Consider the following 22,187-nt stretch of genomic DNA (forward strand, 5'->3'; position numbering starts at 1 on the left):
CGAGCTTCACTCTAATTGCAAAGAGTTTCCCTATTATTAAGTTATTCGTGATTCGACAATAACATTCGGATAGTACGTGAAATTATTATGAGTTTATTGTGGAACTAATAACAAAGTTAAGTTCAGCCCGCGCGGCCGGCCGTCGGGGTCTATTATTTAGAAGTAGCGTATAGTAGGGTACGTGGTAAGATGAATAGTGAATCCAAAAGAGTACGTATGAAAAGACAAGAGCAAAAAGAAAGAAGAGAAAGCGAGAAAAAATTGAATAATATAATAATAAGACAAAGAGAAGAACATCTTAAATTACAAACCAGGCTGCAAATACAGACAGGTACGATACAATCTGAAGAATAATATTTATATAGTATATAGAATCGAGATGGACACTGTTAGAGAGATTCTGCTACTATATAAAGAGGGTTTTATAAGTGGAAGAGCTCTAAACTCATTTCTTGAAGCTTTCCAACCACTACATCAAGAAACCGTACTAATACAGCTCCACCTGAACCTCCTTCGGTACCATGTAAGCGCAGACCTATTAAGCCTAATGACGTAATAGAAATTAGACCGCCAGTTATGACAAATTCTGTAGGTTGGGAAGCTGCGTATGGAAATATGAGCGACCCAGCGTTAATACGCTATAACGCACTTCAGTTTCTAAGTGCAATTCCTCCAAAAACTGAAACTCCGGCGGCCGGTTCACCCCCTTTGCCAAACGTGAAGTGTTCTTATTCAGTTCTAGATAATGAAGGAAAGCCTTCTGAATCATCTAGCGCTTCGTGTAGCAAATCTTCATCAAATAATCGTTGAAGATTCGGGTATTATACTTTCTATAATGAGTGTCATAATTACTTTGGCAGTTCCCATGTGTTGAACAACTAATGTTGCATCAGCAGGTAAGTCTACATCTATAAAATCGCTATAGCTACATTCAGAGTTGATATCACCAATACGATGTGTTTTTGTTTTACTTAAGACAAGTAATTTGCTAGGAATTTGAAGTACTTGTAGCTCTCCTGCACTTGTAAAACATTTTCCACTTAATGATATTCGGTAGAATCCAGCGGTTTCGATGGTGATTGCAGAAGAATCTTCTTTACCTTTTCACACATCGCAACATTGGTCCAATCTGAACCTCTTTTTCCAGTGACTGAAGTACCAACTTGAGTGTACACATCTACTGGAATTTCTAGTCGTTTTTATGTTTTTCATGTCTTCTATGATGTTTTACACCACGGGCGTGGTGTATTTTTGCCGGACGTAGCAAAGCTTCGAGAGCCTCACGCGTAGGTTTATCTACGTCTGAATAGTTCCAAGAAGATATGACTATTTTTCCAGCTTTAGAATTATATTGTAGTTGGAATTTTTCAAAATTTTCTCAGTATTTTGTCGTAAGTATACTTCTACTGCTTGGCGAAAGAGATCGTTTGTTGATTCAAATTCATGAACCGAAGTCTCAGATGCGTTAGACATTGTAATTCTATATATATTATAAAAATTTTTGTTAGTCTATTAAGAATATTCTAAATAATGTACTTGATATTTTCGCGTCCAGTTAACAGGTATTGTATTAACCCATGCACGCTTTAAGATTATTAGTGTTGTTATGTACGAAACTAACATAGGGCCCCCAACTTTTTTGAAATATGTTGGATCTAATATTAAACCACTCGTTTCGAGATCGTTCAAACAAAATATTTAATAATGCTATTTTATTATTTCCAAGTGTTTTTCCAGTAGGAAACGTTACTAAAGTTACATTTACTCTGCTCATACCTGGGGGTAGAATCCAGTAGGAGAGTTTAAAACCGGTTGATCTCCTTGGTCTCCTTTAAGCCCATCAGCTCCTGGTTGTCCTTGACGTCCTTGACGTCCTGAAGGCCCCTGAGGCCCTGTGGCTCCAGTATCTCCTTTAGGCCCTTGCGGTCCTGTGGCTTCAGTATCTCCTTTAGGCCCTCGAGGTCCTGCAGCCCTTATAGACCCCGATACTCTTTTAGTACCTGTTAGACCTTGAGGTCCTTGAAGTCCCTGAGGTCCTTTAGGTCCTTGAGACCCTTGAGCTCCTGCGGGCCCGGGCGCATAATCGCTTCCATTAGGTTATCAGTTCCGTTATCCCCTTTAAGCCCTCGAGGTCCTGTCTCTCCTTTGGGCTCTCTGTCCCCAGGGTCACCTTTATCTCCCTTAGCTCCTTGAGCTCCTGTAGCTCCTGTATCACCTTTTTCTCCCTTTGGTCCTCTAAGACCCGTATCTCCTTGAGCCCCCGCAGCTCCTGTGTCACCTTTATCTCCTTTAGCTCCTCTTGGGCCTCTATGCCCTGGTGGTCCTGGTTTTCCAGATCCATAACCATCAACAGTTCCACCGATTACTAAAGTTGCCATTAGTTTGATGCGACGTTTATATACCTACTATAAATAATAGAAAAGTTTTTTTATTTACTGGACTTATATTTGACCGCGAGAGAAATCTATGACGAGCCTCCAGCCAGACCCGCGATTTTTTTGAAAGCTTGAGCTTCACCTTTACGGCGTGCGCTTACAGCAGCGGCGGCAACAGCTTCTTCTTTTTCACGCTCTAAGTTTTCATTTGTCTTTTTTATCTCTTTGAGTAGAGAAGCTACATAGGCAGCCTGTTTCTTACGCATCAGAGCGTCGAATTCATCTTGAATAGACGCGTTTACGCTAATTAAAACGCCGCATTTGATCTAGAAGCGGTTCAAACTCTTCATGTGAGACTCGGCTGTCACTGAGAGCACGTGACGAATATCACTAACAGTCATCAGAATCGTCGCAGCAGCTTGGGCTATGCGGTCGTGCTTTTTAGCCTTTTTCTCGAGCTTTTTACAAACAAAACGCCCAACACCTGATATCAACCCGCCAGCGACAGCAAGAGCTTCAAGAGCGGCCCCAGCCGGGCGCCCACACCAGATAGAGTGAGAGCAATACCTCCAGTTCCTGTCACGACTGTAAAGGCACTCGATGCAGCAGATAAGGTGTCGAGTGTCGAAATAATGTGTGTGTATTTCTTACGCAGCTTATGACGAGCGTCACGCTCTTGGCGGAGCTCTGCCTCAATGTTTGAAATGTTGCTCGTTTCGACTGATGAACGGGGTGAAAGGACGTCTTCTACCCCTTGGTATTCATATTCACGTTTTAAATCCGGATGTATCCGTGGTACTGGCCTAGGAACGTCTACTGGCTCGACTGGAGGTGCGCTTGCAGTTGCCATTTTATGGCAGTACTATATAGATGCAGAAAAAAAATTGGTCTGTTATTATATGATAATTAGTTTGATGATTAGTTTGATGATTGGTCTGATGTGATATGATTAGTCGGATTTGACATGGCGCTCATAAATTTCGACCTACTGACCGCTAAAAAATCAAAGCGCCACCATTGGATGATGCTCAAAAGCCATTATCTTATCGTAGGCCCTACTAATTCCGACAAAACGAACCTTTTAATTAACATGTTTATGCGTTGCCTTGATTGCCCTGAATTAACTATTCACACAACAAGTCGCGACCAGGAAAAATATCAGATTCTATCAGAGTTCTGCGAAAGCGCTGGTCTGGAACAATGTGTTGAATTAAGAGAGCCTGATGATGTAATTCCAGTAGAGGAGTTGGACACTAATCCCGAGACAGTAGTCTTTGACGATATTCGGCTCGATTCAAAAACCTTAAACCCAATCAAAGAGTATTTCTCAGCAAGTCCAAGAGTGTGTAAAAAACCGCGCGGAACTCAAGCGGCGCCAAGTCGATTTCAAAGTGTCTCGAGAGCACGAAGGAGAATTCTTTGAAAGGGCGTCTGAACCAATTGTTAATGCTGAAAAATCTGTAGCAGAAGCTATTAACAAAAAACAAGACAAAGAAATTGAAGGCTTATTGATAGCTTGCCCAACGGCTAGATGATCTAGTCCTTTTAACAAAAGACAAACCATCTTGGAAGGCTATAGAGAATTAAAATTTGCTTGATCGGTTGGAGGCTGGTGAGTGTATAAACGACGTAGATTTTGAAAATCTTGGAAAATCTATAGACCCGTCTACAAGAAGAACCGCTTCTCCAGCTAACCGAGAGCTTGGTAAAAAACCCCTCGAACGTTACAATGTTCTAAAGAAAAAGAAGAAGTCGCCCCAAACAACTCTTTAAAACAACACGAACAGGAACTGGAGTGCACTATTATAATAGCCCATCAGAGCTTATCGACCGCCTTCACCTTTCCTGCAAGTCTGTAGAGGCTGGTAATGACTCTCGTGAGTTGAAGAACGATATTGAAGCGATTCTAACAAAACTGCTAGACGAAAGTGCGATATCAAAAAGTTATTACCGAAAAATTAGAAATACATACGTGCGTTAAAATTTCTCCTTATATATTATACAGAGCTATTGCTTAGTCTGATGTTACGTTTAGTGTTATCAATATAACCATAATGGCTGGAGTATTAGAAGACGAAATCAGCATTGAGATAGACTCAACAAGAGCCATTGCGGCGTACGGTGGAGAAGCGAATGACTTTCAAATTGGCTTTAGGCCACCTATACCTTTAGAGGCTAACAAAAATATCAAGTGGCTCTTACTGAAGCTAGTTTGTGGAATTCGTGGGAAAATGTCACTACTAAAAACAATCAACTTGAGTTTGAGATTAGAAATGGAAACTATGGTGATATTGATGGTGCACAGAGAGGAGAGCTTAAACAGACTCCAATTAAACGGCAAAAATCACAATACCCCCATGCGCTTACAATTTTCCCGACATCAATCAAGCTATTGAAAATGCTATGGAAGCATTGGGGTAAAGTTCGCACATGAAGATGAGATCGCAAGACGAGATCCACCCTTTGTGCTTTCAGTAAATGTTCCCACATCTAAATCTGAGATTACTATTAAAGGTGACCTTGTAGTTTCCTTTGACATAGATAACAGCATAGGCACTATTCTTGGGTTTGCTGTGGGTGGAGTTGATATTATTAGAAGAAAGACTTTAAGTCAGAATCGAATTAACATTACAGATGTACAGAAGATCCACATTCACTGCTCGCTTGTTAATTCAAGTATAGTAAACGGGAATCCTAGTGATGTTATTAAATCGTTTACTCCAAACCGAGGACCAGGGCGTTTGTTGGAAATAAGTCCTAGTCCACCGATCTACTTACCACTCATAAAAACTAGCCTTATTAATAAAGTGAGAATGGAAATCACTGATCACTCAGGAAATAAAATTGATTTAAATGGTGATCAAGTAACTTACAATTTAAACATCCGTCCAAAAATGTGATTATACACGCTCATAAGCAGATTCCGATTCAGAAGCTGTTGCCATAATGGCTTATTTTCCATATATAATATACACTAGGCAATATGATAGCTCCTATGATTAGACGTGTTATAGTTCGTCGAAAAATTGTCAGGGGGTCATTGATTGGAAACCTCGTGGGCCTTGCTGGTAAGGCAAAGGGTGCGCTATTCAGTGCGAAGAAGTCCGCAGCTGCAGCCTAAGGATCTCTCGTAGGTAAGTTTGCTCCAAAAATCAAGAATGTGACCGTGGCGGCTAACAAAAAAGAAATTCGTGATACGGCTACAGCAGTCAAAGAGGCTGTTATATCGACTGCAAAAGAGCAGTTCTCGCCTGAAAACGTAAGCAGTCTTGTTGCCGATCTCGCCCGCGGAGACGTTAAAGGAGTGGCAAGAAAAGCTAAATCACGTGCATCTGCAGTGGCTCGTGCTGGGCCTGAAGCTGGTATTAGTACTGCAAAAACACGCGCAAAAAGTGCTCGCACTGCTTTAACGAAAGAAGCTAGAGCTAAACTTAATGAGCTGGTTGGGAATTCTGAAGCTAGAAAAGCTCTAGTATCGCGCGCTGAAAGCCTTGCTAAGCAACAGCTGACTTCTCAAGACTTAGGTATTCTAAGCAACCTCGTGTCAGGTAACGGCATGATGTATGCCTAAATATCACATCAGACTAAATATCACATCGGACTAAACATCAGAAATAATAATTAAACTACATCGGTCTGACGATTGGCAGACGCAAATTTTTTATAATATATATATACTGTACGAAGTACAAACTATCATAACAATGGCTACGGACATGATACTCCCAGCACTTCGACTCTTTGACGAGCCCATCGTTGACCGCTCTGTTGAGCGTCTGCAATACGAAAGAGTTCTTCCCCGCGATCCAAATTTCGATAATAAGAATATCAATATCGACACTGAGAACGTTGACCAGCTTATATGGCTTCACAGAGCCCTTCTTGAAGTTCGAGGTCGCGTGGTAAAGAACGATAACACCAATTATGATGCCGCCAACAATGTCGCTCTGGAAAATGCCTATTTGAGACGGTCCAGATCCAGGTTAACAACAAGACCGTTGAAGAAATAAGTCAGTATGCTTCAACTGTCAACACAATCATGAAGCTTGTAACTGATTCGGATGATTCGTCCAGGAGCACCGCCACGAGTGCTTTCTGGTACTGCGACACTGGAGCTACCGGTGGGACTGTTTCTAATAAGCATGTAAACAGAACTAACGCTCAGTTGCTTCCTGCTGCTAATGTAGGTAACGGTGTCGCTTTGAATAGCGGCAACTTCCGGGCTAACTTTAACTTAAGCCTCAACGCAACAGAGAACCCTAACTTCAACATTGGTTTCGCCAGTCGCCGCCAGCTCTGCGCGGGCGCCAAAGACGTTACCATGATGCTTCCCCTCGCTGACATCCTAGGCTACGCCAAAGACATTGATTCAGCTTTCATAGGTATAAAGTTCAATCTGAATCTCACTCGCGCTTCTGCTGAAAACTCGCTTCATAGAGCAAATGGAGTAGATGCTGGAAAATTTCTGATAAAACATCTTTCACTCTGGGTTCCTTTCATCAGACCTTCGATCGAAGTTCAAACCATGATAGAAAGTAAGTTGGTTGCTGGTTACACACGCATGCTATACTTTAAGCAAGGTCGTATTTACCGAGAAAGATTCACCACAGGTCAAACCAACGTCTCATGGCGTGTGACGACAAACGGAAGTGAAGAGCTACCAACACACATCTTCGTAGCGTTCCAAGATGCAGAGCACTCAGACAATCAAGAACAAACTATACATGTGTTTGATAATGCTAATTTGCGCCAGATTCATGTGTGAATTAATAACAATCACAAGTATCCTTAAGAAGAATTTGAAGTCAATTACACAGATGCTGAAGAAATTACAACAGAGCTTACATAATGTTCCAAGACGCTGCGATGAAATACAGCGACCCGGATACAGGCTCTCAAGTAAACTTAGGAAACATCGCAAACCTCTTTCCTATTTACCACTTTGACGTTAGTCATCATCCTGAAGCTTTGAAAAAAGCTCCAGCAAACATTAATGTTCGTTGGATCTTAGGTAGCTCTTTTAATAGTGCTATTGATGCTGGTGGTGAACAGGCGTACCACGTGTACTACTTCGTGCTTAACGAGCGTTTCCTTTGGCTCAATGCGATTAACGGTAAAGTGGACATAATGGTTTAGTCTGTTAGTCTGATGTGATGATTAGTCTGCTATGATATGTTACGTTTAATCCGATTACTTCGCACCAGATTTAATTATAAATTTCAAAAACGAAAATTTTTCGACTGTTTACATACGCAAATTGTTTTGCATGTGCACAAAAATGTTGGACACTGATAAACGCAATATTTGTGTTAAAGCTCTCAGACCTGCCATAGAGCGAGTAATCACTCAGGAGTTTAAAGGCGCTGGTATTTATCTTCCTGGGTCAAGAAGTATAGAAGGTGGTAGCTTTATTGGAAATCTTGTTGAAAAAGTCATACCTACGGTCACTAAACTCATAACAAAAGTGTTACCGTCTCTAGGCCTAGCAGCTATATCAGGTGCTATCACCGGCAGCACGCAAAAAGCAGTAGCTGGTAGTGGTATAGTTAGAAGAAGAGGTATCCCACCATTTAATGGACCTGAGTATAGTAAAAGTATTCTTGGTTTCGGTAGTAGCTCTGGTAAGAAAGGTCGTTCTGGATACACAGTTCACGGTGTTAAATTTTCAAAAGATCAGAAAACTACCTTGGCAAAAGCAGTTAGGGACAAAAGTGGAGTAACTTTGCGAATTACCAACAGCACTCTTAAAGGTCCTGATATGCTTATGCTTACTAATACACAGATCAAGCGAATAATGGGTGCCAGACCCAAAGGATATGAAATCGATCTAAAATTGTCTAAGAGTCAGATTACAGCCATGACGCGCGCGCAAAAAGGTGGATTCTTTGCTTCTATGATTGCAGGTATAGCTGCTCCCATCGTAGCGCCTGTCCTAGGAAAAATCCTTGGATTTGGAACGTCGGGGGAAGGAGCATACCTCCCCAGGACGCGGTGACACGGATGAGAAAGTGGAAGCCGCTATCAAACAAAGATATCAATCGTATAGTAAATGGTAATTTAAAAGCAGTAGCTAAAAGCTTTAGAGGGGTGTTCTCAAAAGACATGCTTCCTAAAGAGCCTCTTAAAGCTGAAGAAAGTGTCATAATCAACTTACAAGACTTTCTTGATGGAGGTGGTCTCACTGGGTTTGCGCCTTTGCTGATGAGTACTGTGTAGATTACTTTGACAGTTTCGGCCTTCCACCACCTGACGTAGTTAAAAAGTGGATGGAACGGTCAAAACTTGTTGTTCCCTATTCTTGCAACGAGATACAGGATCAGCGCTCCATTATGTGTGGGTGGTACTGCCTTCTCTTCTTACACGATCGGGTTCACAATCGGTCTGCGACAGATATTCTGTTAGATTTCGATTTGCGCCCTTCTGCGCATAACGAACGTATTTTCACATCAGAATAAATTTTTGTGCATTATCTAGAGATGGCCATCGCTTACTGTTTGTACTGTAAGAAACGGCAACCTGTTGTCAAAGGAAAAATCGAATATACAAAAAGCCAACCTAGGCTCACGGGGCGCTGCCGAGTCTGTGACAGAGGCGTCTCCAAGTTTCTTTCTAAAAGTGAACTTCTGGATAAAAAAGGAGGGAGAATAAGAGGTTTGAATAGTGCGCTTCCATTCGGTATTAATCCAATTGATTTGGCAATCAAAGCCGTGAATAAAATTGATAAGATCAGAAAAGCTTGGTGAACACAACACATCAAACACAACACATAGTCAAGCGAAAATGACGGTCGCGTTTCGTATACGTTGCAAAAGACTGCAACCAATTATAAGTGGTATAGTTGTAAATCATAACGGCAGCCCCAGACTTGCAGGGCGCTGTGGTGTATGTGGTAGTGCTGTTTCTAGGTTTCTTTCCCAAAGTGAATCTCGTCGTAATGGAGGAAAAATAATCGTTTCTACGGACGGAAGCGTTGAGGAACGCCTCGCAGAGGTGTACTACAGTCCTGCGGGGTACTGGCGCGGCCACATAAGTTTGACATCAGCACCCCGAATGAGGTCTACCAGGCCGATCTCTTGTATCTGCCTCACGATCGAGTCGGAAGACGAACATTCAAATACGCATTGACGGTCGTCGACGTAGCAAGTCGGTATAATGAGGCCCGGCTTCCATATTCCCGTATGCTAGGGTAGAGATCCTATCGGCCGCAATCTAGCGCTTTGTGTCCAACGGGCTCAACGATGTCTTGTTGACATGCTCGCCGAAGATCTGATGCCCGCGACTGCGCAGGATATCCATACCGTGGCGGAAGCGGTTCGAGGAGCGCCTCTTTGTACTGGGCATAACTGATATGCTTTTTCACGACGGCCTTTTTAGCACCTTTGGCTTTGCGCTCCTCCAGACCATCGGCTTTCAGGATAGAGTACATCTTTGGCCTGAGTCCCACAAACTCGGCGAGAGGCGCCCCAGCGCACTCGTCCTTCATTTTCCCAGCACCTTCTTGTTGGCTGTGCTGAACAGCGGATGGTCTTTGGGATAGTTGCTGGTGTTGTACTGATCGGCGTTTGTCTCATGTCGGCGTACACGTCCTCAGTCTGGATCTCCAGCACAAGGCTGTCGGTGTCGGTGTAGAGGAGCTCTTCTGACGACACGTACTGCGCCTTGAGATGGTTGTAGTACCAGTCGTACATCAGATGCTTCGAGAGGTCGAGAACGCTCATGCCCACGAAGACCATTCGGTTGAGCAGCAGACTGCTTTTATTCATGTGAACGGCTGCGAGGTCTCCCGCATCGCCAAAGATGAGATGCCGATTGAATGTCGGCTTGGCGATAAGTTTGCGGAGTCTCTCGGTCTCGCTTGGCCGGAGCAGCTTCACATCGACACGCTTTCTGAGGTTCTCCATCGTCTTGCCGAAGACGCTGTTGTTCAGCAGCTTGTAGAGGTTGACTTCAAAGTCACTCTTTGCCTTCTTCCGGAGTTCGGTGTTTTTCCGAATGTAAGGCCCATCCATGGGTTTTGATCGAAGCGGAGTGCCCTGTGGATCTTTTTCAGGCGCATGCATGGCTGCAGATAGAGCTGCAGATTCCGATAGTGCAGGACGTATCGGGTCTTGTCGCGCAGATTGGGGACCAGCTTTTCGACCTTGTGAGACGCACCCCCATACATCTGTTTGAGGAGATTTTAATCCGACATCCACGCGTTGTCGACCTTCTGTTTTGAGGAGATGGTAATCCGACATCCACGCGTTGTCGACCTTCAGGCGTTCTGGCGCTAACGGATATCCATTGTGCTCGTCGTGCAGCTCTTCTGGGTACTCCAGATCGGCTTCGAGAATGTAGCCCTTCTCTGCATCTACAGGCTGGCTCAGGGCCGCATTTGCATCCTCTTGGGCGACCCACTCGAATGCACCTATCGGCAGCGGCTGCGACATCGCCCAGCCATACAGGTTGTTGGCGTCGTAGTACTGGATCCAGCTTTGGGGCTTCCCTGGATCGTAGTCTGGCACGTTGGGGTTGTTGGCCTTGGCGAAGCGCCTGCTGGCCATGTTGATTCCGCCACGCAAGCACTTCTCGATGAAGAGATGCATGTCAATGTTGGTGAGCAGCTCGAGCTCAACCCCTGTGTGCTTGAGGAGAGCGTCCCAGCTTAGGCCCGGGCTCGTGTAATAGTGGGCTGGGTCTAGCCGGTATCGCTCGAGGCACAGCTTTCGGAAGTTCTCGAAGACGTCAGCGAGGAGGAGGACATCTGTCCGAAAGTAGAAGTCGTGTTAGTCGCCGAGGGTTGTACAGCCGAAGGCGTCCCAGACTTTTTTTCCGTGGGCGTAGTTGCCGTCGGTGATGCCTTCATCGGAGAGTTTGCTGTAGAAAGCCTCCTTCGGCGGGTGGGCCTCCTCGTGGAATCGGTGCCAGCCGTCCATGTACTCGTTGGGGTAGACCCCCTTCCGGAGCAAGAGGGTACGCCTCTGGAGGTTCGGCTCGTAGTCTGCTGTGATGCGCACGTCTCGCGAGTCGCTGGCTTTCACCAAGCCATCCAGGCTTGAGAGCATGAACTGGGCGCTGTCGATAAATCGAAGCTGGCCGATGCTGAACGAGATGTATTTCTCGGCGTTGTTGGGGATGCAGGTGACCTTCCCTTCAGTCTCTGCGATAGTCAGCATGATGAGATGGCTGTCAAAGCCCCGCAGGTTGTGAAAGACAACTGGTATGGTTGTAGTCTTCGGGCTGAGCCTGTGGCTGTCAGCGCGTGTCCGTCGATTACACCTTGGTCATATAGTTGCAGAAGTCTCTCAGCATTCATCTCGACTGTTCAAATTTTAGTGCTATATCCTACGTGAGATAAATCTCTAAATCGAAATTAATTCAAATGTCGAAGTTAATTTGATGAGTACTCTAGCAAATCTCTTTCTTGCTTGTTTCTCCGCATAAACGAGCTTATGATGCACCCTATTCGCACTGCAGGCTTGAAAAAGGATAGTTTCTGCCTGTGTTCCGCCCCCATACTTACGTATGGTAGTGGAAGTCCACAGTATTCAACCATGGAGCTTCGCCATTATGTGGTGAGCTTTCCGGGCAAAAACAGCACACACTTGTTCTTTCCCTGCCTCATGATAATGCGTCAAGACATATATTCTAAACACAATATATTCTATGTGAGAATGTCTCTCTAAATAATAGACCCCCGACGGCCGGCCGCGCAGGCGGGGGGCGGCCGTCTTTGCCTCCTGCCGTTGTCCAAGGTTTGGCCTTCGCTGACTTGTGATTTTTGTGCCGATATATGTGCTTACTATGTGCTTACTATGTGAACCACGTACGCGAACTAGGGCTGTCTTCAATCTGTCTTCGTGTCTGAGATAGTATTTTTCAAATCCGCCATTTTGTTCTCGAGGAAACTGTTATAATATTATATGTACTAGTTCCAGGTGTTTACTGCGGGGACACGCAGTTTTGCGCGGGAATTTGAATGAGAAAAAACATTTTATGATAATATGGCAGACATGCATTTCAAACCTTCTTGTTTCGTCCATTTCGAAGGAGAAAGTGGATCTCTCTCATGCTTTACTGACATATCATTAGAAAAGTTTTTGGAATGCCACAAAACTTTGGCTTGAACTTGATGACGAACAGCGAGAAATTGCTCATAACACAACGAAAATAGTTGAAGATATTAAAAAAATGGCAATCGATCAAGCACTTCAGGTAATTTATACTATCTCCGAAACTGATATTCTAAGTTTATTAACTCGACTTTAATAAGACGTGCTTAAGCAAGATGTGCAAATAGGCCATCAGATCACGAGAGAAGAATCATCGAAGATAATTGCAGAATTAAAGAAGTCCAAGAAGCAGAACTCATTCCTCCAAAAAGAAATTTAAGATCTTCAACAGCCACGTTGAGTGCTGCAAAACCAAGAAACAATGCAATTTTACCACCAATGTGCATTATTTGTAACAAAAAAAATAAATATATTACCGACCCGGTATGCTTTCCGTATTTTTTGATCATTTAACACAAACTACTTTTCCACCTGTTACCTATAAACTAGTTATACAATTTGTCATTGACAAAGGTAAAATTTTGTTTTAATCTTAATGAAGAACAATGAAACACAAATTAGACCAGCTGGTTACTTCAGCAACATTTGACTGTGGAAAACTTTGTGAAGCTGCAGAAAAGAAAAAGGATCAAAGCATTCACCTTCACATATTGGAGAAAGATTGCATTGCACTTGAAGTGAAATACTACCAGAGATGTTACAAACAATATACATCATTTTTAAGGTACTCCAGCCCACCAAAAGAAACACCATATACGCCATATACGTTCAGCAAGTCATTTGAATCTTTTTGCTCCTGGATGAAAAGAGAAGTGATTAAAAATCCAAACATTTTTTACATGACAATGCTTAGAGAATTTTTGAAAACGGTCGTGGAAATGGAGAATGAGAATGCATCTCATTACAAAACGTTCCGTTTGAAACGAAGACTGCAAGAGAGATTCCCCGAGCTTGTGTTTCACAAACCAAAAAAACGGTACAATAGTGAAATTATCATTACAGAAAATTTGGGAAAAGGTACTGTCGTAGAAAAAGCAATTGCATCAGATGAGAGAAGTACAAAAGATTCATACGATGAGGAAGAAGCAGAGGAAAGAAATGACGAAGACATGGCCCAAAAATCGAAGAAGAATGGCGCTGAGAGATCTTTACTTAGTGGCCCTTGAGTTGCGAGAAAATATTAAGAGAAACAGCGTCTCCTGGTACAGACAATGGCCTCCCCTGGCATCTTAAAAACGCGTTACAGCGTCAAGAAATTGGTCTCCTTGCTTCTTTTCAATTTTATTGCGTGGATATTTGGCTATTCTGATGAGCCTGATGAAGCAAGATACGTTGATACGATAAAGCAAGCCAACCTCACTATAAAAGTGTTTTCTATTTGCGAAGATTTGATTTATAACAGCAGCATAGGTAAGATCCAGACTCCGAATTCTTTAGCTCTTGCAATATCGGTAAGGCAAATTTCTGGATGCCCTGGTTTAATCTCCATCTTAAATGGTCTGGGTCATTGCGTATCTTTATCCATGGCATATGACACAGCCATGGCATATATCAGTGCCATGGCATATGACACAGCTCTCGCAACATTTGAACAATTGAAATGTTGGCATTATAAAAGAAATGCCAAAAAAGATATCGTCACAGAATATGAAACTAACGATATCCATATTCTGTGATATCGTGTTTGTTTTTGAAAAATTCTTTATAATTTACTATACACACCAGGGGGAGGTCGAGTGTATTTTTTTCTGCAAAGCGATCGTTTCAGCGGAAATACGTCCGTTAGCCGCCATTATTTTGGCGTCCTCGCCCCAGTACAGTTAGCCGCTCCAGTTATTATAGAACTCAATGGTTTGTACTTTGTTTTGGAATGCAAAAGATCGTCAATAAAGAACTTCTCGTGATGACTGTGACAGGCAACAATTTTCGCCTAATCGATATTTCCACCGTATCGACTTTACTTAGTGAAGAGTTAAGCTCGTGTTTGCTAGGATTTCATGCTTTCTCTGGTATACTTGATAAATTCCATAAATTGTAAAACTGCTATGTTAAAATGATTTAATCGATTTCAATTCTTTTCAACATTTTCCCTTCATTTTTATAGGTTGTGATTCCACTAGCGCCTTTTTAGGTTAAGGTAAAGTAAAGCCTTGGAAGGTATTGAAAATGCATCCGAAGTTTGTAGAGAGTTTCTGTCAGTTGGGAAGATTGAATGAAGTTCCCGAGGAGCTTTTCATGTCACTAGATACATTAGCTTGTCAACTTTATGGCGACAAAACATCGACAACTGTTGACGAGTGCAGATACCATCTTTTTAATTCAGGCAAGTATTCTGACGATGCTCTTCCACCAAGTTATGATAGCCTTCATCAACATGTTTAAAGGGCTAACTTTCAGTCACTTGCTTGGAATTGATGCTTATCAGCTCAATTAAAACTTCCTACTTCAGCTGGAAATGGATGGAAATAGACTGATGGCCAACTAGAGATTGTGTGGATGACTCGCCCCTCTGCCCCAGAGTCCTTTCTTGAGCACATCAAATGTAAATATCTAACAGACTGTAAGACAAATCGCTGCAGTTGCTTAAAATCTGGTCTTCCTGGTTGCACAGGTTGTCATAGTTGTCAGCTAGAAGAACATGATCTTCAGGAAACTAATGACCCGTTTTCTGATTTCACTTTTTCTGAAGGCGATCAAGAAACTAGCTACGATTTTTATCATGACGAATGATAGCTTTTGTCGTGAAATGTGATTTTTGATGGGAGTACTTAAGAGTTCTTTGCCTGGAAATATTTGACTGTTAAAAAAAGATTTAAGTTCATTGGTCAAGTCTAAATTTATGCCACTGCATGTTAAACAATGTAGGTGAAATGTTAAAAGTGCAAGTTTTTGTTTTATTGACAAGAAGCAAACAGATAAACTCTCATGCTAAACAAAAAATACGTAATAACCGTGGCAAAAAAAAACAGGAATTAGTACATGTAAATATTATAACACGAAGTTTCCCGAAAACAAAATGCAAAAAAAAACGAGGGTTTGTGTCAGTGACAACAAGTGGATTTGGATTCAGCATACAAAAATATACAGAAACATGTAAAAAGAATTTAGTGCCCGAGTGGGGGCAACAAAATCATCAGGGGCGTAGCGAGATAATTTGAACTGGGGGGAGGGGTTCAAGGTGCAAAATTCACCGATGACTACGAGATACTTCGGAACATTTGGTGAAATAATATATTCAGTTGGTACACTATCATGCGTAATGAATTGATTACAGACAAAATTCATTTAGAGAAAATGCGACAATATTTATTATCAATAATCGTGACGACCATTGAAAATAAAAAATAAACACGAAATTTTAATTTATGGTTCATTAAATTCATTAACTTCAAGTGTACAATCCACTACACGTTTCAACATTATGGTGGATGTAAAATATGAATAAGTAAAAATAGGTATATGAGCTAAGGCTATTACAGTCAATCTAAATCACACATTTATCTAATCAGCGGGGCCTGTTTTAACTGAAGGAAAAGTGAACGCATTCTTGAGGTATCTTTTGTCGGCTTCGCTCCTTTTGGATTGAAGTCGCACAAACCACACACTTTCTCCCACTCGGTACCAGGCTTTGTCTCGTCCCTGTCCGCGATGAATTGCTCTTCGTCTGCCCTACATCGAACATAAAAGGACAAACTATGTAATTGCTTTCTGTGAAAGAAATAGGGCAAGACCCGGAGTTTTGATGAATTTTAAGGGAGCCGAAGTTGTGGTCAAAAACGCAGGAAGTGAGATTTTCGTTAATGTTTGAACTAAATAAATGCCTAAACTCCAACATAAAAAAACAGCAAACATACGAATTTATTGATAATGGAAAGGTAAAAACCTCCACAGAAGCAAAGTATTTTATGTAAGACCGATAACATGATGTCTTATCGTATTGATCTCCCGAAAGTGACATTTTTCACGATAAAGTTATTCTGAGACAAACCATTGTCTCTGATCGAAAAACAAATCTTTCATAAAACATTTTCTTCATTCAAAGCAAAAATTGCAAACTTGGTTGTTACTAGACAAGTCAATATTGATACCGCCACAAGGACAAATGGCTGACACTGAAACCTCTGCCAATATCTTCTTTGTCATGTCCACCATCATGGCGTCTAAACGAGTTTTTTTCTCTTGGAAGAACAACAGTGACTTAGAAACGGCATGCTCGACTTTCAAGTTTCATGAGTTCTGTAAACTTTCTACAGGAGCTGAAATTTGTTTTTCTGGGAATCGATGCTTTTTGGCAGATGCCGGAGTTTTTTGGCAGAAGCCGCAGTTTTTTGGCCGGAGCGGGGAGCCGAAGTTTTTTTAGCCGTGGTCTTGGTGATTTCATGTCGTTGTAGAATGTCAGACTTTATTGTTAAATTCTGTTCGCTTTTTCTTATGATTGGGAGATATTTGAAAGTGTACTCCATTGAACCCATAGCTATCACATTCACAACTGCCTGTGCTTAATTGTTTGGTGCATTTGTATTTGGAGGGAAAATTAGCGCCACTACAGGAAACGCGCGCAATCCGACTCTAAATCCATGCCTGCATTCATGAAAAAAACCCCAGAATTTTGTAACCTGTTATTGTCCTTTGTTTTTCCAAGTTGTTCGTTTAACCTGGCATACCACTCTTCAAGTTCTTTCTTTCCTTGAGCAATCCACTCTTCCTGCTCGCTGCGTTCTTTTTCATCCATTTCCTCGAGTAATGCAGCCTTTTCTTCCCTCCATTTTCTTTAGAAACGTGAATTCATTGATATCAGTTGAGCACGATTTAAACGTCGCATTTTACATGCGCTGAATGCATAAAATACTAAAGAAAATGAGATAAAATTCCTCATTATCTTTTGTTTTAAATGCCTTCGGTTCATGTAAAATGCGACGTTTGAAACTGGCCCTATTATACATTTTGACACACCAGACTGTCAAGTTGAATTGCCGATGCAACGAAATGTTTTACTATCTTGATAAAAAAAACTTCTAAAACTGAACTGGCCTTCCTTTTCGATACTGAGGCTTGCATGCTGACTACACATTTATTGAATTTTTTGTAATATGTAAATAATGATCAGTTGTTCCCTTATTAATATGTTCATCACAAGTATTCAATGTTTCCAAAACTTAAAAAAGCTATATCAGGGTCAGATAGTCGAATGGATTTTAGGAACATTTTCAATATATTTGATACTTCAATGATTTTATCTTCATGGGCGTTGTGGGCCTAGAATTAAGTGACTTTGCGCCAGAAGTAACGAAAAAATAAGTAAACGCAGTTCTACTTTTTAAACGTTCTCTGATTATTCGCTCAAACAATGTCGCCAAACCACAAACCTATACAGTATCTTAAATTTGTACTGATATTTTTAAGAAGATTTGCCATAACAGTTTTGTTCAGTATGATAAAAGCTAGATCTTCAATGCGTCTTCAACACGTCACATGCGGTGCGTAGTCAACATCTAGGCCAACAACGCCCAATAAGATAAAATTTCGACCAATCAAATTTATTGCAAATGTTCTTAAACTGAATTTAGTTATCTAAGGAAATTATTTCCCTGACGCTGATATAGTTGACAAATTTGCAATATATCCTGTGACTGATCAATTTTCATATCAATGAAAAAATTTACTTAATACACAGACATTTTCATTGTACCACAACCAAATAGAAAATTATTCTATAATATGTACATTAGGAAATGACTGATCGTAAATTCTAATTATCACAAAAACTTCAACAAGTTGCATAAAAATGCAAACATTTATGTTGAGGAGAAAGTCCAAGACAGTTTTGGGAAATTTTGTATAGAGACAATATATTGTTGCATACATAGGCATTACATGGAGAGCTATTTCATGCATAGAAGTTTCCATAGTTGCAAAATGGCGCATATAGTGGCGATATAATTCAAATTGACAAGAAAAATTTAATTTCTACTGAGGACAATAAAATCACATCAATGATACCTAATGCACTCTGGTTCTATTTCAGGCATCATACTTGAACCAGACATTGAATTCAATGGCGCAGTGATATCCTGCATAAAAAAAGAAATTTATTGATTCATTTCTGATATGGTTGTCTTACACATGCTCATAATACACACATCAAAGAAATAATGCAACTAGTGATGAGCCGATCAAGGAAAAATAGCATTTACCAATCAGATAAATCTTGATCCAATACCATAGTCAAAGATATATTTAGTGGTTGATATGTGTGGTAAATAACTCCAAAAATGAAATTCTCTGAGTTAGCCAACATAAAAATAAGCATGCTTAATTCACAAATCCATTTTGTATTTGGCATTGTATCTAATTTGATGGATTTGCACATAGAATTTTGATCACTTACGGTTTAAATAGAAGACACAAAACAACTAAAACATTGCTTTTCTCCCTCAGCTAAAGACTATTGGCCAAACCGTGAAATTTTCTAAATTCGACAATTCGTTTACAGCTTTATACTTTTTTTCGGATGACAATCTCTCTGAAACACCTATTCATGCTCTTCGTTACTAAAAATGAAGACTTGCAAGTTTTAGTCGTCCAATTTTTAAAGCCGAAATTATATTATTATATATGATTGATTATGACTGATATATGTTGATTTGCATGAATGTGATTCGCCACTAACTGATCTGCATAAAAATTTCTGATTATCGGCTTTTGAAGATCAATTTCCCATCATTGGCTCATCAATATATGCAACCCAATTGATACATTCCAATGGAAAAATTTAAAAACATAATCATTCATAAGAATTTTGATTTCAAACAACAAACATTGCATCATTTTTGATTTCATAATGAAGAACATAGTACAACATACACCATAGAGTTTTAATAAATGTTTGATTTTAAAACCCTTGTTACTTTGTTGAACTTCTCACTCATCTTTTTGGTAGGTTGCAAATTTCAAAATTGACTTTTGTAAACATTATAAAGATTCAAATGCTGTCTTTTCGAGCTCTCAATTTTAAATTTTATCAATAAATGGTGTGTCATACATTGTCGTTGCTTAGATCATTTACACTTCCGCCACTTGTATCCTCCGTCCCACCAACTAAATCTCCGAGATCATCAGTCTAGAAAACAATGGACAGTTTAAAACAAATGCAAGGTTGAAAGCATTAATTTTATGAACTTTGTTCTGATCTTTTATCAAAGCACTTTGATGATATAGTTAAAACTCAACACCAGTGCTTATGGTGGTAATACTTGTAATTTATCTGTAAATAAGACAAAGAATGAGACCAAATATGCTTTAATTCCATCTTCAGTCCATACTAAAATAGAGCTGTAAATATTCGACTGTGGTTAGCAATTGGTAGGGACCAGTGGTAGGGACTGCCAATGACAACCATGAATGTTTCAAAAGGGCATCATTTTTTGCAGGGAATTAAGATAAATGAATTCTCTGATAGCTCTGTAGTTACTGTGTAAATTGATTGAATGCTTCAGTGTCAATATAAATACCCCATGCTGGAGTACATTTCAGTTTAAATTATTAACTACATTCGAAAAATTTCTAAAGTTATCCAACAAAAAATATGAAAGGTAAGTACAATTAAAACGTACAAAACTTTCTTCAATCAACCATTTCAAAAGAGTCGTTCATCAAACGCACAACAAAAATTCAACAGCATTAATTGCAGTATAATAGAAATAGGAATATTTTAGAAAATATTCGACTTACACTGGCGTTCTCGTTGGTTTGAAAGTCTTCTCCGAGTTCGGCAAGTTCATCTTGTTCTCGTGCTAAAAAGTCTGCCGCCGGATCAACTTCTCCGTTGCCATTTGAGTTAAGTAAATCATCGGCCATACTAACAACTCCTTACGAAAATGTCTTCCTGTGAAAGTGTGAGGTCTCGCAAACGGCAGGCGAGAGCGACACGTCCCCACGTCCCTGAGTATGCTACCACTTTGACTTATGAACTTCCCTGACGTTTTTCTCTTGGTGTCCTCATCCGGTCATCTCCTCTTTTTAAAATCATCGAAGCTTGAAGGAAACGAAGTTTGATAAAGTGTTTTAGCTTTTCGCAATCTTTTAAAAGTTTAATGATGCCCCCGGTTTTATGTTGACTTTATGCTATGGCTTCTTTTTTATAAGTTTTGCTTCTGCAATTGTTAAGCAGTCAGTATTTATTTTAGTTTCGCCATCCTTTTCAAGGCACGTGGCACGGTAGCAGATTTTTAGCGCAAGGCATCCTACCTTCTCATGAAATTGACGAAATTGATGAAATTGTATTCAAAGACGCACAAATTTTTTAAATAGTTATTTTTAATTTGATGTCTCATTTATTTTTTGCTCACTATGACTTAACATTTGACGCTCACAAAACATTATGCAAATTGGCAAGTGTGTGCAAAGTCGATAAATGAGAGAGCCATTCCTACGCTTTCTTCAAATTCAAACATGCATATATGAATATTATACCACTCCATATCCTAAAATCACCTATCTTTCTAAGCTCCTAAAAATTGATTCTCCAGACCATCAGATCACATGTCTGATACTGTATCTCGTGCAGTTTTGATTTTGTTGTCCAATGCACTCACGAATCAGAAGATGTTTGTTTACGTGGCTGTGTATCGAGGAGCTATGGAACGGAAAGGTTTTTTAGTCTTTTCTCTTCCACCATGAGAAGTGCGATATCCTTCAGATGATCCTTTCCCTTACGCGATAAAACATTGTTTCTTGTTTAGAGAACAACTTTAGAAATATATACATGCTTAGCAAGTCCAAGTATCTGGAAATAATATCTAAAAGTGTTGGGGGTAATGCCTAACAAGACAACGTCGTCATCTTTCGTGACTGTAGATTGGTAAAGATGCAGATGCTGACTTCATCGGCTCTGCTTCTTCTGTATCTAATTCATCGAAAGATGTTTCGCTCGTCTGTATCTTGGATTTTTGTTGATGCAGGATGCTTCAAGCAATTTTTCATCAACATATGAGTTGATAAAGCTTAAAAATTGCAACAGTTACTTACATGTGTTGAGACTGTTATATTCTAGATCTGCGAGTTAGGCCGTTAAAACTACGCAGAATCATCCACCTATTTACAACTGTTTATATTGCAGTCTGTGGATATAACTCTACCCATACAGCTGGTGTCAGCTTGTGTCAGCTTTCTGTTTTTCACCATCATTTGTGAGCAAGCTCTACCAAGATATCACAAATTTCATCTTATCAAACAATAATGAACGACGAATCAAACTCTTCACATAAGTATTTCCACTAATTGTTGACAACGCATGATTCATCTCAAAAATCAGGAAGATTCCTTGGGACGACGCAGGCATTCCATTTTTGGGATAAGCGCAACTACTTTACACATTAAAGTTGTATTGTAAACACGCAGTCATAATCACCAAGTTTTATGCGGGCATGTGAATCATTGAGTTTTAAAGGAAGGAAGAATAGTATTATCTCTTGGTTTTTTATGCCTTTTGACAATGATTTTTCGATATATTTTATTATTGTTGTTACTATTGAAAATATTTTTTCATTATTAGTATACACAATAATTATTTTATGTACGCTTGCATTTAATCCACGCCACAGGCTTTCACATGTATGCGCTGCATAAGGTACCACAGAACAGGGGGGCTGGTGGCCATGCACTGTCACTATGTGTTCGTACACTGTATACTATGTGTTCGTGCTATTCTACCCTAGCCGCCCTATTTAGTGTCTTTGCAATCCCTAAGTGTACCTATTCT

At 40.5% G+C, this 22,187-nt stretch overlaps 2 protein-coding genes and 1 long non-coding RNA gene across 3 annotated transcripts; 1 reads left to right on the forward strand and 2 right to left on the reverse strand.

The window, feature by feature from the left end:
- Positions 1-1,770: 1,770 nt before the first annotated feature.
- Positions 1,771-2,400, reverse strand: LOC124439432 (pulmonary surfactant-associated protein D-like). The gene is made up of 2 exons (XM_046989658.1): positions 2,171-2,400; positions 1,771-2,054 (listed from the first exon to the last, which is right to left on the reverse strand). Exons 1-2 carry the CDS (start codon positions 2,376-2,378, stop codon positions 1,771-1,773), a joined length of 492 nt encoding a protein of 163 aa, XP_046845614.1. The 5' UTR covers positions 2,379-2,400.
- A 7,219-nt stretch (positions 2,401-9,619) lies between these two features.
- On the forward strand, positions 9,620-18,678 carry LOC124438588. Its single transcript, XR_006946142.1, has 3 exons — positions 9,620-9,686; positions 11,283-11,296; positions 18,669-18,678. It is a non-coding gene; the product is annotated as an uncharacterized LOC124438588 (long non-coding RNA).
- LOC124438586 (clathrin light chain A-like) lies at positions 15,708-20,362 on the reverse strand. The gene is made up of 5 exons (XM_046988758.1): positions 20,159-20,362; positions 19,470-19,547; positions 18,428-18,498; positions 17,044-17,196; positions 15,708-16,096 (listed from the first exon to the last, which is right to left on the reverse strand). Exons 1-5 carry the CDS (start codon positions 20,282-20,284, stop codon positions 15,925-15,927), a joined length of 600 nt encoding a protein of 199 aa, XP_046844714.1. The 5' UTR covers positions 20,285-20,362; the 3' UTR covers positions 15,708-15,924.
- Positions 20,363-22,187: the final 1,825 nt, after the last annotated feature.

Source organism: Xenia sp. Carnegie-2017, unplaced genomic scaffold (assembly GCF_021976095.1).
Source record: "Xenia sp. Carnegie-2017 unplaced genomic scaffold, XeniaSp_v1 HiC_scaffold_19, whole genome shotgun sequence".
Classification (NCBI taxonomy): Eukaryota; Metazoa; Cnidaria; class Anthozoa; order Malacalcyonacea; family Xeniidae; genus Xenia; species Xenia sp. Carnegie-2017.